The sequence below is a fragment of the Lepisosteus platostomus genome, chromosome 9 (assembly GCF_059453375.1).
Source record: "Lepisosteus platostomus isolate fLepPlt1 chromosome 9, fLepPlt1.hap1, whole genome shotgun sequence".
Lineage (NCBI taxonomy): Eukaryota > Metazoa > Chordata > Actinopteri > Semionotiformes > Lepisosteidae > Lepisosteus > Lepisosteus platostomus.
Window position 1 is genome coordinate 61510433 of NC_142619.1, and position 15121 is coordinate 61525553.

Sequence of the window (15121 nt, forward strand, 5' to 3'; positions counted from 1 at the left end):
GCAGCTGTACAACTTCATGCGAGACTCCTGGGAAAAGTTAAGGTCGCAGCGGGAAGAGGTGTTAGTGGGGCCAGCAGGGGGCGCTCACCCTGCGGTCTGTGTGAGTCCTAATGCCCCAGTATAGTGACCGGGACACTATACTGTAAACAGGCGCCGTCCTTCGGATGAGATGTAAAACTGAGGTCCTTACCCTGTGGTCATTAAAAATCCCAGGGTGTTTCTCGAAAAGAGTAGAGGTGTAACCCCAGTGTCCTGGCCAAATTTCCTCTTGGTCTTTACCAATCATGGCCTCCTAATAATCCCCATCTTTGAACTGGCTTCATCACTCTGCTCTCCTCCCCACTGAGAGCTGGTGTGTGGGGAGAGTACTGGTGCACTCTGTTCTCTTCCCCACTGAGAGCTGGTGTGTGGGGAGTGTACTGGTGCATCATCCAGGTGGGGCTGCACACTGGTGGTGGTGGAAGGGATCCCCATTACCTGTGAAGAGCTTTGAGTGGAGTTTCCAGAAAAGCGCTATATAAGTGTAAGCAATTATTGAATCTTCTCCCTATCTGGAGCAGTCATGTCTCCTTCGTGTAACAAACTCATCATGAAATCAAAAACCTTTTGCAATCCTTTTATTTTATGATAAAAGTGAGCCATTTACAAAAAGAACTGTGCAAGTGTAGCTTAATTTTTAATTACATTCTTACAAGGTGCTGATACTACATGTTCTTCCAAAACGCCTGCAGTTGCATGTTCGGAGAAACTTTCATTTCAAATAATGGCAAAAAACGTTGCTAGCTCGAATTCACAAATAATATTTCTTAGGAGCAAGAGGAGGAAGAAAAACAGGAATACATAAGTAATTAAAGCGGAAATATAATTAACTGTGAGAACAATAGCAAATGCATTAAATTTAATTTATAATTAAAAAATGAAATGTAACCCTCATGGGTTTCTTAAATTTATTGATTCCATGACATTACCCTCTGAGAAACAAATGTGTATTTACAAGTAGTAAGATAACCCAATCACTCATGACATTTAATAAAAATATTCAACTACTATACAAATTGACTTAAATCACAGCATTCTACAAACATCAAGGAAGCGGCTAAAGATGGTATAAATTATCTTTCTTTGATTTATATGTAAAAGAAACCCCAAATTTCTAGTTGTTCATTGTTATATACAAGTGAAAATACTTTATATAAGTGAAAACATTCATTGTTGTTCTTTCAACATCTTTTACCACAGTTTCTAAAATAGTGATCAGCACCACTTGAAACGTCCAGTGCTGACTCAATAAATATTTCAGCATCGAGGGAGACATAAGGCATTTAAAAATAAATCGTCTGAGTCTATATATATATAAGAACAGTTACTATTTTTAGATTGAGGCCTGAAATTTGCTCATTTAAGTACTAGCGCAGCCATACAGCCAGAAATGAAAGGCTACCCATTACTGCCAATAAGAAAAAAAAATAACAGATGTGTAATATTTGGGATAAAATAAGTATTGTACGGTGTCGATGCTGTCCACACGGATACCCAGCCTGAGCCGGAAGGTCCATGTGCTCCCAGCAGCTGCGACTCCCGGAGGAGAGTTTATCACAGGCCCCAACAGCACGGAGTTCAAAGACGAGCAGCTGCAACACGATACAGACACTCATTCCCTCACACCCCAAAGCGGAGACGACATACAGCCGACACGGGCCTCCCCGTGCTTCTTGGCAACCTGAACAGACCACGGCCGCAGCAGCGCTGCACAGAGCCATCGCCGAGCGCTCCACGTGCACCAATATTAACACTATACGTTAAAAAAATAAGAGGGTATTTCAAAACAGCATAAAATCGTATTTACAAGGCCTGCAAAAGCAAACTCCAGGCTCCTGCTCTGCGGTGCCCGTGCGGACAGGTCTAGTGCGGTCTGCTCCGCATTGCGATGCAGCGGCCGATCCTCGCCGAGCGATTCGACGCGCTCGCTTGAGAGCCGAGCCCCGGCGAGACCTGCTTCAGCACCACCCGGAGATCAAACACTGGGCACCAGCGCAACATCTGGTGTTCTGTATGTACACAGTTCACTCTTTCACCGCAGTCCTTGGAAGATTACGAGAAGCTAAATAATGTACCATTTTTCGCGAAAACGCTCCCCCCCCCCCTCCTCCCGGTTACTGGAGCTCTTCCACGTAGTTAGCCGGGTAAAGCCCGATCTGGCCGTCCTTCAGTCGCCCTTTGCACCAGCCCTGCTCGTCCTCGTGGCCGATCTTGGTCAGCTCGTCGCCTTCAGGAACGGGGAGGGAAGGGAAAAAGACAAAAACACAAAAGGCGAGGTGAGAACTCTCTTTCCAAGACCATGACGCGCCACTCGCACAGCCCTGGAGCCGGCGGACTCGATTGGGGTCTGAACTGCTCTTTTGCGTCGGTCTCCGAACGCGTGACTGAGGTCCGCAGGCCGACAGGCCGCAGCTCAAACGACCGAAAAGGAGGGGGCCTACGCTGCCTTTCATCAGCCGCACACCTCCCCCCGTCCAAAGCCGGATCGTTGCCGGACAAAAAGCTGGCATCTTCGTGGTTCTGCTCACTTCCCACCCCCCCCCACCCCAGCCCCAGGGAAAAACCAAATCTTGCAACTAAAGAAGAGGCCATCGCACCAGCTTTGAAGCTGAGCTCGTCCTGCTCCTGGCCGTCGTAGTCGTACAGCGCCTTGACCGGCACCTCTATCCCGGGGGACGGCTCCTCCTCGAAGGGGTTCCCGTTGCCGTTGGCGCTGGTCGCGGAGAAGGGGTTCCCCGACTCGTCGTCGGACAAGTCCTGGGGCTTCTCCCCACTGCCAGCGCTGCAAAAACACCCACAGACACAGCCAACCCGTCAGGGGCTTGGTAATCATCATCGGCACAGGAGCCAACAGAGCAGGCTAGCTCCGGAAAAAGAGAGAGCAGTTTCTGGCTACAAAACAAAAAGGCTGTTAAGATGTTTTGAAGCGTTTTGAAAACGGCAACAGGAGAGGTGAACAGACCTTACTGAAAAGCCCACTGGGTGTCGGCACACTCAATGCTTTTACCGCCTGTGCAAAACACAAACCATCTGTCAGCAAGCAAAGCCTGTTCTGTTTATTTTGAGGTGTGGCAAAGACAAACACTGAAGCACAAGGATCCAGTTAGAGAAATCCGCACTATGTATTAGTTCACCGGAGTCTGACGCCGTACAATGGGGTTTGACAGGGCGATGCAAAGTCACTGAAGGCAAGAGCCCAGGGTCTGAGCACAGGCAGACGTCCTGCAGGTCCGCCTGCAGTCCCATCACGAGCTCGCAGCGGCGTGCCGACCCGGCCACCCGCGGGGGCTCGAGAGATGTGCGCTTGATCACGCACGGACGCACACGCAGAACACACACAAAGGGGGAGGGCACAAGGGGAAAAGGCACGGGGCCGAAGCTGCTTATACAGTCGAACCTGTGTGGAGCCATGCCACCCACAACGGTCACCTGGGTCCCAGCTCCTCCTGATGTCAGCTACCTGACGTGAGAGGAGCGACGGAGCTGCAGACCGCACGCATGACGTGGAACACGCGAACACGGAAGAGCCTGGGATGGTCCCTGAATTTTAAATCTCTTTACTCAGTCCTCAGTGAGCAGAAGAGCAGAACGAAAGTAAAAAACGAGAAGCCGTTCAGCTCATGTAGCTTTTGAAGTTTTCAGTAGCCAATTGATCTGCCAGGCATCTTTTGAAAGAAGCCAGGGTTGTCGGCTTCAACAGCAAAGCTCGGGAGTTTGTTCCATGCTCCCACAACCCTCTGTGTAAAGCAGTGAAGTCTGCTCTCGGTTTTAAAATGCTCTTCTGCACAATTTCCTCTCATGTCCCCCAGTTTCTCTGAATATGAGCAACAGGTTTGACTGCACAGTAGCACCGAACCCGTGTTTATGAAGGAAATAAAATGACAGGCTGATCATCGAGACAAAACTCTGTTAAGAGACGTGATTTTCCACAGCACTGCAGAGAGACAAGTCCACATCCAGTGAAGTCCATGCATTAGTACACAGACACCTGGAAGACTGAGAAGGGAAAAGAGAGGGAGGGAAAAGGTTTTTAAGACAATGAAAATAGGCTTTCACCAACTTTTTAGTTTTAACCTCCTCTTTTTTTTCACTGACTGGACTGCTGTTTTGTTCTTCTTTCACAGTTTCCTCCTCTTCCTCCTCCTCTTCGAAGGGGTTTAAGCTGGGCTGTTCAGAGCTATTCTGCACACTGAGGTTAATAATGGGGAAACAGAGGGTTACAACACAGCTGCATCTTCAATGCGGGAGAAAACACACAGAAGGAAATAAGTGATGATCATTAACCACATGGTCAATTACGCATCCAGATAAATAGGTTATGTTTACAGGCATATATTCAATTTTATTTTGTACAGGAACAAAAACTTTAATCCATATTGCATGTGCATTATAAATCATTGCCTGCTTTATAATGTGGGCCTTTAAGGCTTCACATCTCAATACTCAGCTTCTGCACAGGACGTTCCCCAAAACATCACAGGATTCTGGGTTCACAGGTTACTTACTGACCTCGACTTCGACTAACACATTGCTGTACAAGCTGCACTGCGCTGCACTGTGAAGCGTTTTAGCATTTGGGACAGAAAAGCACAGTTGCTGGGTTTTGAAATAGCCAGCCTGTGCGACCGGCCAGCTGAGGCCCAGAAAGCGGGGCAGGAAAGGCAGAGGCAGGGTCCTCAGGCTTGAGAGGGACTGTGGGCCGAAGTGCGACACAAGAAACTTCCGAGTGACCCGTCTCTGTCGGAGAACATGGCTGGTGTCCATGTCTCCTTGGGTCCACCATGTACGAGCACAACTTCACTGGTAATCCAGTGCTTGGCGGAGCGGTCTGGACAGGCACCACAGCCGTGACAGACGATTATGTTTCCGCTAGAAAAGCATACCAAACTGACGCAAGTCAAATATCAACAGAAGAGTATCACTAAATTAAATATTAAGCATTGGAATGTCAACAAGCTTCTGCAAATACCGACTGAGGTCCTGAATTGTCCGCCGCACGGCCCGCTGAGCCGAGAGAAAGAAATCTGCAGTTCCGATAAGACCGTGACAAAATCGCAGCTTTTAAAAGTCGGCGTGCCGGAATTATCTTCCGCGCCGGGAGGCCGGAGGGCCGATGAGCCGGCAGGCAGGCCGTGCGACAGGCTGCCTCAGAGTGTGTGTGTGTGTGTGTGTGTGTGTGGGGGTCACAGACGCCGGGGCACAGTACCTGCTGCTGTTCCTGGCCGGCGGCACGGCCTGCTCCCCGGTCTGGCTGATGCCTGTCAGAGTCACCCCATCGCTGGGCCTCTTCTTGTCCCGCCTGCTGAGGGTCCGGTTCAGGTCCAGCGACCAGTCCTGCAACACACCGGCACCTCAGGCTGCTGCTCAGCCCGGCGGCCCCCCGCCCCCGCGGGCCCGGACCGCCGCGCGCCATCCCAGCGGAAAATATTTCAGCTCACGGCCCACAGAGGTAGGAGGCAACGCTTTCATTTCATAACCTGATTCTCAATTAACATGCCTGAAAATCTCAGAAGGATGCTCATATACAGCAGACGACTACAGCTTGAGGTATTTTTTGCACTGAAAATGTGTAAAAGGTCTGCACAGCTGCGCTGTGTACAAAAAGTTAGAATTAGCACTTGATTTTTATTAAAAACGTTTTAAAAGCATCTTCTGGCATGCAAATCTGAGAAGCAACGAATGTGCTTATGATTACAATTAAAATACAGATTCTAATCACTGCTTTCGGCATAGCGAATCACAGCTGTGGGAAACCCATTGAACACACCAGGAGCGACGCATAGCTACAGTAAACCTGAAAATCTCAATGTTATAACAGAGGTGTCAAGTCACACTAGCGATTGCTGATATAACAAAGTGTAAAGCAGATTATTTGCATATAAAGCAGCTTCATTCTTTCTTTCACGTACTTCACAGGGGTGGGGGGTCACTATGGAGTGACTGAATCCCCGAGAGGCGGGTCAGAGTGTTCATGGCCCTTCCAGACAGGTTCACGAATAACCAGCCAATTGCAGCAACTGGAGCTCAATGTGAACAAACCAACCCAAGTGTCAAAGGCTACTGTAATTCATGCCTCCTCCTTCCTACCGGAAGCCATGGTGCAGGGATTCTTTATTTTTGAATAACCTACACTTTATTATTTACTGTGTAATGCCCCAGATCCACTGTCAGCCTGTTTCATAACTCAGAGGACCCCTGCGCTGTTCAATAAAACGTTCCTCTACACTAGAGAAGACGGGTCTGCTCCCGCTTGGAGGCAGCAGTCTCTCTCTCTCTCTCTCTCTCCCTCCTGGTTTTACGCGGGCTACTGTCCAGGACAGCCTCCACATAGGCACACACCTAGCTGACATACATGGGTACCTGTGCTCACAGAACACACATTGTTCCAAAGCAGCCTTTCCTTGGAAAACGAAAAATAAAACTGAAGTAAAAGGAATGTTCAAAAGGGGAAAGCAAAACTGTGAGAAACTGAGGCTGTACAATGGGCGCAGCTGACAGGAGATTCTTTCACTTCTATTTTCCTCAACCAACAATGAACTCCGAACCACAGGTTCCACAAAAAGTTCATGAACATGTCATTCCGTACTACCTCCCCGTAAAGAAACGTGAATAAAAATACAAAGGTCAATCTAATGGTCTCAAAATGACCGTTCCAGGATGCAGCACAGCCCCAAAGGAATCCACCAAAGTCAAGTCTAAGCATTACTTTCCTGAGAGCACGTCCGTGTAGCACAATTAAGACCTTACCTGCAAAACAGTGATGAGAAACAGTGACAGACCATCGCTGGAATTAGCCAACCCACATGGAGATCTCAGGGCAACGCAGAGATGAGACTGCTTCTGAAGGATGGGCATAGGAACCCAGGGGTGTGGTTCTACAGAGCTGCTGCTGCACTCTTAGGAAGTGTTAAACTACATTTCCACTAGCAGAGGAGAATCTGCCAACACCAGATCCCCGCCCTGAGGAACAGTTCCCAGACCTCTAGACAGAAGTGGGTTATACACCTGGGATGTTCTCTAGCAGCTCCCTCACTGCTGAAATACTCCGCAACCTCTCCGAGGAGAGAAAAGCCCTCAGAGCTCAGCGATTTGAGGCTGTGCCCTTTGCTCGGAAACACCCTCTCTGTGATCACGGTTTTCCATTTAAAACCAGTCTGTGCTCCATGCAGGGCACGAGACTTCCTCAATAGTGCGCTGGCCTGCAGCTGTTGGTCTCTGGTCATTTTTGTCACTGTGACACAGGAGGCGTCATAAAAAGTGAAGTGTATTGAACACAGTTCGGGAGAAACTGCCTACCAAAAAACTACGGTACGGTACTCCTGCACCGCACAAAAAGGGAGTAGAAGAAAACACCAACACTTACGTCACTCTTTACCCATCGAGAGCATTTAAAAAACGGAAAGAATCATTAAATTTTCTACACGAGAAAAAAAAAAACAGTGAAAGAAATAAGCTGATTGGACAGCGAGACTGAAGGGGAAACATGCACTGATTTAAGTCACAAGCCAGGCAGGGTGACCTGTGTCCCCGAGAGAGTGCTGTCAGCGAGACCTCAAACTGACCAGGGCAGTGGGTGTGGGGTGAACAGCACCCCCAAACCCTTCAGTTTGAAAAGCCAAACCTGCTTGAAGGATCTTTAAAAGACTGACACAGGAGCTGCTTTACACGCTGGTTCCTTGCCTGCAGTAAAAGGGTAAAGGCCAAGGGGGGGACTCTGTCGGTTAAGCAGCGAGCTTCCCCATCCAGCCAACTCGAAACGAGCAAGGCTCCCGAGATGGAACTTTCCCATTACTCACGAGCTCGGTTATAATCTGAATCGCGGTGATAAAGCAAGCACACGTTTCCATTTGCGAGCACTGCGGGTGTCATCCTAGGCCAAATAGGAACAGCCATTTTCTCCCAAAATGCACAAGAAGCAGGCAACATTTGATGTCGGCATCTCAGCAAGACAGCAGGACAACGCATGGGCCAATCACAAGGGGAAGCAGAAAGGCGCTGGCCATCCAGAGTTGCGTGCTTATGCCTCGCCACAGCACCGACTCAAGGGGAGACAGTTGAGAAGAAAAGCATCAAGACTTCTGGGGTTCAGACATCAACCCCACAACCACTACGCAGATTTTAAAAAAGTCCATTTTCATGCAAAACTCACTACTATGGACCATCTCCTATTCAGTGGTGCTTCATATGTCTGTTAAAAGGGTTAAAAAGCAAGAAAACAATGGGTTGGATCAGCTGGACATGGGCAGGTCATATAAGATCAAGCTTAAGCTATACTGTGCTCATTAAAAATTGTACTGTGACACAATAAAATGATTGTGGCATCTTAAATACCTATAGCCCCACCATTGTACTATACTATAGAGGTCTATACACAAAACTAAACCCACTATGAACAAGTGGAACAGACAGTTATTACATTACTTTTACATTTACAAGAGAAGTGTTTCAAATAACAAAAGAGTATTTCTTGCACATGTCTTCATGGTGCTGTTCCTGTGAGAGGTAACTGTTATTGACCTGTACTATCAGTATTGCACACTAAGAACACAATCCAACCATGGGCTTTATTTTGACAAAATCATTTAAAAAAAACATGTGGCATGTTTAAGAGTTTAAACATCGTGCTACTAGAGGAATTAAAAGACTCAGTAAAAGTATGATGAAAACAAAATGTATTATGAGGATTGTTAATTGGGGACCATAGACTTCTATTTCAAGATTGTAAAGTTAATGAATCTACTGTAAGACTGTTTTACAATTAACGTGCCTAAGCACTGTAGGATGGTCCAGAGCTGTGTGATATTATCCCCGTCAGACCCTTCTGTATATAAAACACAAGGCCAATCAATGAGAAATCATTGGATGGGTATCTGCTCCGTTGTAACAATAACAACAACGTAACATCACTTTATTGGCCATATACAATTTCTTGCATAAGGAATTTGTCTTTTCGCAGACCCCAGCTTGCTCTCCATGAGACACACATACAGGGAGAGAAGCTGGGGGTCAGAGCGCAGGGTCAGTAATTTATATGGCACCCCTGGAGCAGCTGGGGTGAAGGGCCTTGCTCAGGGGCCCAGTGGAGTAGGATTCCTCTGCCGGCTGCGGGATTTGAACCAGCAACCTTCCAGCCACAGGCGCAGATCCTGAGCCACAGAGCCACTGCTCCGCCGGTTGTGTGACCAGTGTTCTGTGCAAGTGACCTCTAATGCCAAGACTGCTCTTTACAATGTGACATTTTCACCTGACATGACAATTTGCATTGTGTGATATTTAAAATAAACCTCAAGTCCTCTGTCCGCCAGACTGTTTAATCTGGTTTAATCCAGCCTGCCAGAGCTGGTTTTTGCATTGTGAGATGCCCCCGTGCAGATAACGAAGAAGCGCATCAATTTCAGAACCACACATGCCTCCAGCGCTTCATTTCCCTAGGATTTCAATATAAACGTGTAACAGGACACCTAATGATGTTATCAGCAAATGCATTATCTCGGCAGTGATGCCCACTGACGGTTGAATATTCCTGCATTCCAAACATTTAACATTTAAAAGTATGCATGACAATACTCTCTCCATTCTCATTTCTGACTCGGGTTGTGTGGATTAAAATAACCAAATGGTAATGGCATTGGTAGTGTTTTTGTAGCAGTTGTGGACAGCGTAGTGAGCAGCCACAGAGAGCACTGTGCTCACTCCCCTAACCTCATGCAGCTCTCTTCCTGGGCTCGGCGGGTCGAGATCGGCGTGCACGGTACCTCAAACTGTGGCCAGCTCATCGGCATCCCAGGGCCGTGGTTAGATCTGAACCACTTCAGGTCCTCGTCGGAATCGGCGGCATTGACTGTGTCTTCCAGGTCATGGTAAATCGCCGCATAGCTGCAAACAAAACCGTCTGTTGCATGAAACTCACACAGAGGCATCATATTACCATATCACCAGGCAGGGAGCAGTTTCTGCATGAACTCTAGTCTGCTGTCAGCACGTCAGATAGCATAACTCCAACAGAATACCTGTCCTAGCACGAATGCTCGCTAAAAGAGAATCGCACTAGCGAGTATACTAGATTTTCAAGTATGCCTTGCCATAGGAAATCAACTAAAGCCACTAGTTCCAACAAGTGAAGAATGGCCTAAACATATGAGTATCGTGGCTCTTAACGGAGGATGAATTGACAGCCAGCCCCAGGGAGACGCAGGTCAGTGTGCTCATACGCGGTGTCTCACCCGGGGTTGGTAGAGAGGTCCAGATGTTTCTTCACTTCCAGCAGCAGCTCCTTGAAGAAGTCGATTCTCTTCTCCTCGAACTGCTGGCACTGGTCGAACACCTGCTCCATGTTCTCCATGTACTGGGGCGTGCACTTATCGAGCTCCTCCAGGGCCTTCTCGTACTTCTCCTTGGTCTGCGCGGACAGAGATCAACACGCGAGGGTCAGCCAGGACGCCGGCACGGCACGGCGCGGCACGCGGCAGGGACTCCCACTCGCACCTCCCCAAGGTAAGCTCCTCCACGAGGCCAGAGGGCGAACGACTAAACCGAGTAAACGCACTTCACTGCAGAAACTCACATTTCACGGGGACAAATACACAGCTTCCCCCGCGACGAAGGGGTTGTCAGGGTTCAGCCGCGGAGCCTAAAGGTTAACACTTGACATCACAGGGGTCATCCCATAACTGTCCGATGGGCTTTAAAGATATTTCAAAGAAACACTGTTCTCATGCAGCAAGTAAGCCAGACAAGATCCAATGACAATTTGCTGCAAACTGCAAACTGGAGGAGCATGCTGGGCTCGTATGCAAACTCGTGACCTGCTAGATTTGATCTACCTGGAAGCACATCCTGCGGTCTTAGCACATACGATTAATTGGTCTCCAGCAAGACGAGCAGCAGTCCGCTTTTACAGCAGCGGATCCTTCCTCTACAGGTGTTTTCTGGCAGCCAGTCACCCCTATTGATCTCGCAGTTCTGGATCTTTTGGGCAAGGCGATTCCTGCATTATTCTATCTTTTCCTTTGAATAGTTTCTATAGCTCGTTTTTTTTCTTTAAACTAACGCTTTACAGAGGCGTTTTGTTTGAGTGTCATTCAGTAGGGAATTGCGGGTTTCGATACACATGCATCAGCAACTGCTGCAACCATCGCCTGTGACCTCTGACTGCCGTGTTGACCCGGAAGTGTTCTGATCCTTCTCCAACAGTTCCATAAACGGTAACCTTGAGACACCTGGCTGTATTGTGTCCTCCAATCAGGTAGCTAATGAACACTGTCGACACTGAGCTCTCTTCTGCCTGACAGTATCCAACACTACTGGCCACAGGCTGGGAGGGAAACATCCTACTGGGACACAGACTAGGAGTCCTGCTGAAATACCAGAGGGACTCATTTGCAGGCCCTTTGCTCCATGAACACTGTGTTCTACCACAAACAAACCTGGTGTAAGAACTATGTAGAAACAGAATGATAATGAAGGATGAAGATACTGAATGCTTAAGTTTTGATTTCTGTGCAGTACTCTGCTCTAATAGTGCGTTGGTGCCGATATTGGGGCATAATTCTGTAATTTTGAAACATGCATTAAGAAACTTAACATACATAAAATATTAATGATAATTTTATCGTATAATTTAGTGATTATTATAAAGTAATATAATACATTATTATATTTACATTATTTACTAATATAGTTAACTTGTAATTTCGCATTAACAGTCACTAATAGTGTTTACTTGATAAAACACTATTTAGAACTAAAATATTATTTAAGTAAATGTGACAATGACCTTCCTATCACCTCACACCCTTTAATAAAGTGCTACATGTAAAGTAACTGTTGTTTCACAACATTAGCGTTAATAATCTTCGTCAACTTACTACTGTCTAGACTGCACAGAAGACACATTTAGCAGAAGGCAAGACCTACTGAAAGCCAATGGCAGAGTTTCCAACCTCACGACATGAAACTGACAAGCAGGACAAAGTTTACAGGCCAGCGACCAGCAGCATCAGATGTTGTGGCTGCACGGTATTGAAGAGCCGTCGCCAGGGGCGACCGAGAACACACCCGCGGTTCGCGAGACCGGCTTGTGCGCGCGTACACACACTCACACACGCTCTCCCGCCCCCCCACCTTCTGCGCTTCCTGTCTGCACTTTTCCACTTTGTCCTGCAGCTTCTTCTGTGTCTCGGGGTTCAGGTTGGGGTCCAGCTTGCTGGAGCTCTCCCTCGTTGTTGCCAGCTTCTCTTCTTTGCAGGCGGAGTGATATGCCTTCTTGGTAGCTTCTACCTAAAACAGAAAAAAATATTTTAAAATAGTTTTGGTGAACTTGCTCGAGCGTGGTGGTTGCTTGGCTGTAAACTGTAAGTAGTTATCTAGCTGTGGTGCCACATATAAATGGTTTACATCCACATGTGAAATGGACCGAAACAGGAGTTTATTCACCATATTGTGACAATAAGGAACAACTTTCTACAGGCTGCACATTTGTGTTTACAGCATTAAAAGCATCACGTCTTTTTCATTCAATCATCAGACATGCATAAAATGCAATCACACCTTCTATCTGTAGTGATCAGTAGAACAGACAGCAGTTCTGGTAAAGAGTTTATCACATGTCCATCAATTTGTTTTTCTTAACAGTAACTGCAAAAAATTCTAAATTAATCTTTCCAAGAGTTTTTTTTATTTGGTTCTCTCTCAGTTTTATCAGTGGGTTTTGGACAAACAAGGGATATGTACTGTAGTCAAGACAATACTATTTCCTCAGTCTATGCCAACAGCCTACACACTAAAAATATCCCACAGGAGCCAATTCCTTCTACGAGTACAACATAAGGGCTTCAAACTCGAATAGTTTGAAAAGAAAGACTATCACAACAGGAAAGGATAATGAATCCATTAATGAATGGGTCTGTTCAGACATTTACCAATGTAGTAACAAAGCACAGCAATAAAACAGGTCTCAGAAGCACAGCAGAACTTCCTAAAGACTTTTTCTTTTCTCTTTTTCCCTCATTATCAAAACAAAAATTCACCAAATTCAGATATTCGCTCCTTCTGCATATCCTTTGAAATCTCTGTTAAAAGTTGAATGTTGCTGTTATAATAAGTTAGTGCAGTTCATTTTGAAGGTCTAGTGTTTCAGACTTCTTATTCAGTAGTTTCCAAAGGTTATAAACAGAGACATAATGCTTTGTACTCCATGGTTACACCTCACAGACAAGAGTGATCAAGACCTCAGTGATGACGGCAACAGAACTTTGGACACACAGCTTTGCTGAAGTGCAGAAAAACTCACAGAAATCAGAAAGAAGTCACCTGAAAACTTCCAAATGGAAAAAAAAGCCTCACGTGATTTTGCCAAACAATGTTCAAAGACAATAACCACACATGACAAAATGTTTTCCATTACGCCTGAGCTGAACTAATGATAAACTTGCATAGAATTTTTTTTCCCCCCTGACTGCGTACTGTAAGTATTAATTAGATTTACTTCAAAATAGGAGCTTTAAAAAAGCATCCTAGAATTAGACTGGTGCCCTGGCACGCTCTGTACCAGATACAATGCAACTTCAAGAGCTGGGTCACGAGATTTGCAGGAGTTCATCGATTGAAAACTGTGAACGCATTACACAAACCGCGCAAAATGGGAATATTAAACAAACCTCTTTCAGTTTCTTTGCCCAGGGCTTCTGGGCCTTGCGAAACCCATCGTCGGCTTCCTTTGTCTCTTTAAACCCCCCGATCATCTGCTTGTGGTAGGCCTCCTTCTGCCAGTTCTTGACTTTCTCGAAGTCCTCGTTCATCAGGGCGCCCTTGACCTCCATGTGCAGGTCGCTCACCTTCTCCGCCTCAGTCATCACCGCGGTCCAGGCCCTCTCCAGCGTGCCGTACTGGGGCCCTGCGCACATCCCATTCGCACTCCCAGTTAGAAGGAGGGGCGCTCCGCGTGTGGGGAGCACGACCTTAAGCGCTTGGCTTTCCTTCTGCTTGACATGAGCCGAACACTCAAACGTTTCACTTTTAACTGAAATGCCTGCTGGGCTACGGTACCTAGAACTCCCGACAGGTCTGTACAGGCAGGTGGCCAATGCGACACGGGAGGGTTCGCTTTAACAAGCCTGGCAACAAGACGGAAAATGGGCACTGAGAGCAGGTTATTCCTCCAAACTATAATCATTAACCCCTCTGCCTGCATGCTCATTTTCAATTAAATGGACAACCTCGGTGGGCATGAAGTGAACACCTCTGCCCTGTTGTTGACATAAAACAAACCTCTGCCATCTACAACGCTGTGTGTTCAGCATAACACGTCTCAGGTGCACAACATCCAGGGCATGTCCTGTTGGCAGGGCACGCCCGAGAGAAGACTGTGAAGTTTTACAGGCATGCAATTCCAGCTAAGTCAGAAAATCGCTACTTGTCAGCTTGGTGTTCCAGAGTCCGAGGAATCTGAATTATTTCATGATTCAAATTTGAATAATTTGTTTCTTCTCACAACACAAAAGCATGTTGTGTTTGTAGAGCACGACAGTAGGTAGTGACCTACACGTTAATGCTTTTTCCCGTGAAAGCGATTTAAGGTTTGGCCAGGCACTGCAAAAAGGTAATATGCTGTCTCTGTGCACTGCTGCTCGCTTGTTACTTCTACTGAAAGGTTCGAGAATGCACACTGTGAGAACAGGCCGTGTGTTTATGGGCCGTACTGGAACAACAGAAAGGAAAACCCCCGAATGCGCTCTTGCGCCAGATGAAAAACGGAAAGCTGAAAGCAACCCCCGCCCCACTCGAAGCCGAGCCCTTCACCTTTCTCAACGAGCTGCCGCCAGCGCCTGGCCCACTCCGTGAGCTGCTGGGAGTAGGCCTTCTCGATCCGCGCGCGCTCGTGGATGCAGCTCATGAGGTCGCTGCACAGTCGGTGCCCATCGTCTATGCGCTTCACCGTGCGCTTGTAATTCCCAACCTGGGGGGGGGCAGGAGAAAGAAGGAGATCGGGGCACCGGGTTTAATTTCTGCACACCATCGAAAACGAGAACGAAAGACAGAACATCCGCTCCTACCTCTCCCCCCCATCCCTCCTCACGAACGC

General features: G+C 47.2%; 1 protein-coding gene across 8 annotated transcripts in view; it reads right to left on the reverse strand.

The window, feature by feature from the left end:
- Positions 1-602: 602 nt before the first annotated feature.
- pacsin2 (protein kinase C and casein kinase substrate in neurons 2) overlaps positions 603-15121 on the reverse strand; it is a 31279-nt gene continuing 16760 nt past the window's right edge. For 5 of the 8 annotated variants that reach the window (XM_088646028.1, XM_088646027.1, XM_088646030.1 and 2 more), the window contains 10 exons: positions 14839-14995; positions 13698-13933; positions 12163-12318; positions 10263-10438; positions 9795-9915; positions 8189-8227; positions 5246-5373; positions 4100-4228; positions 2637-2821; positions 603-2266 (listed from right to left, as the gene is read on the reverse strand). In XM_088646028.1, the coding sequence (XP_088502154.1) occupies positions 2154-2266; positions 2637-2821; positions 4100-4228; positions 5246-5373; positions 8189-8227; positions 9795-9915; positions 10263-10438; positions 12163-12318; positions 13698-13933; positions 14839-14995 (1440 nt within the window). In that variant the 3' untranslated portion in view covers positions 603-2153. The remainder of the gene's footprint in view (positions 2267-2636; positions 2822-4099; positions 4229-5245; positions 5374-8188; positions 8228-9794; positions 9916-10262; positions 10439-12162; positions 12319-13697; positions 13934-14838; positions 14996-15121) is intronic. The other 3 variants (XM_088646034.1, XM_088646033.1, XM_088646035.1) reach the window with 3 other exon arrangements.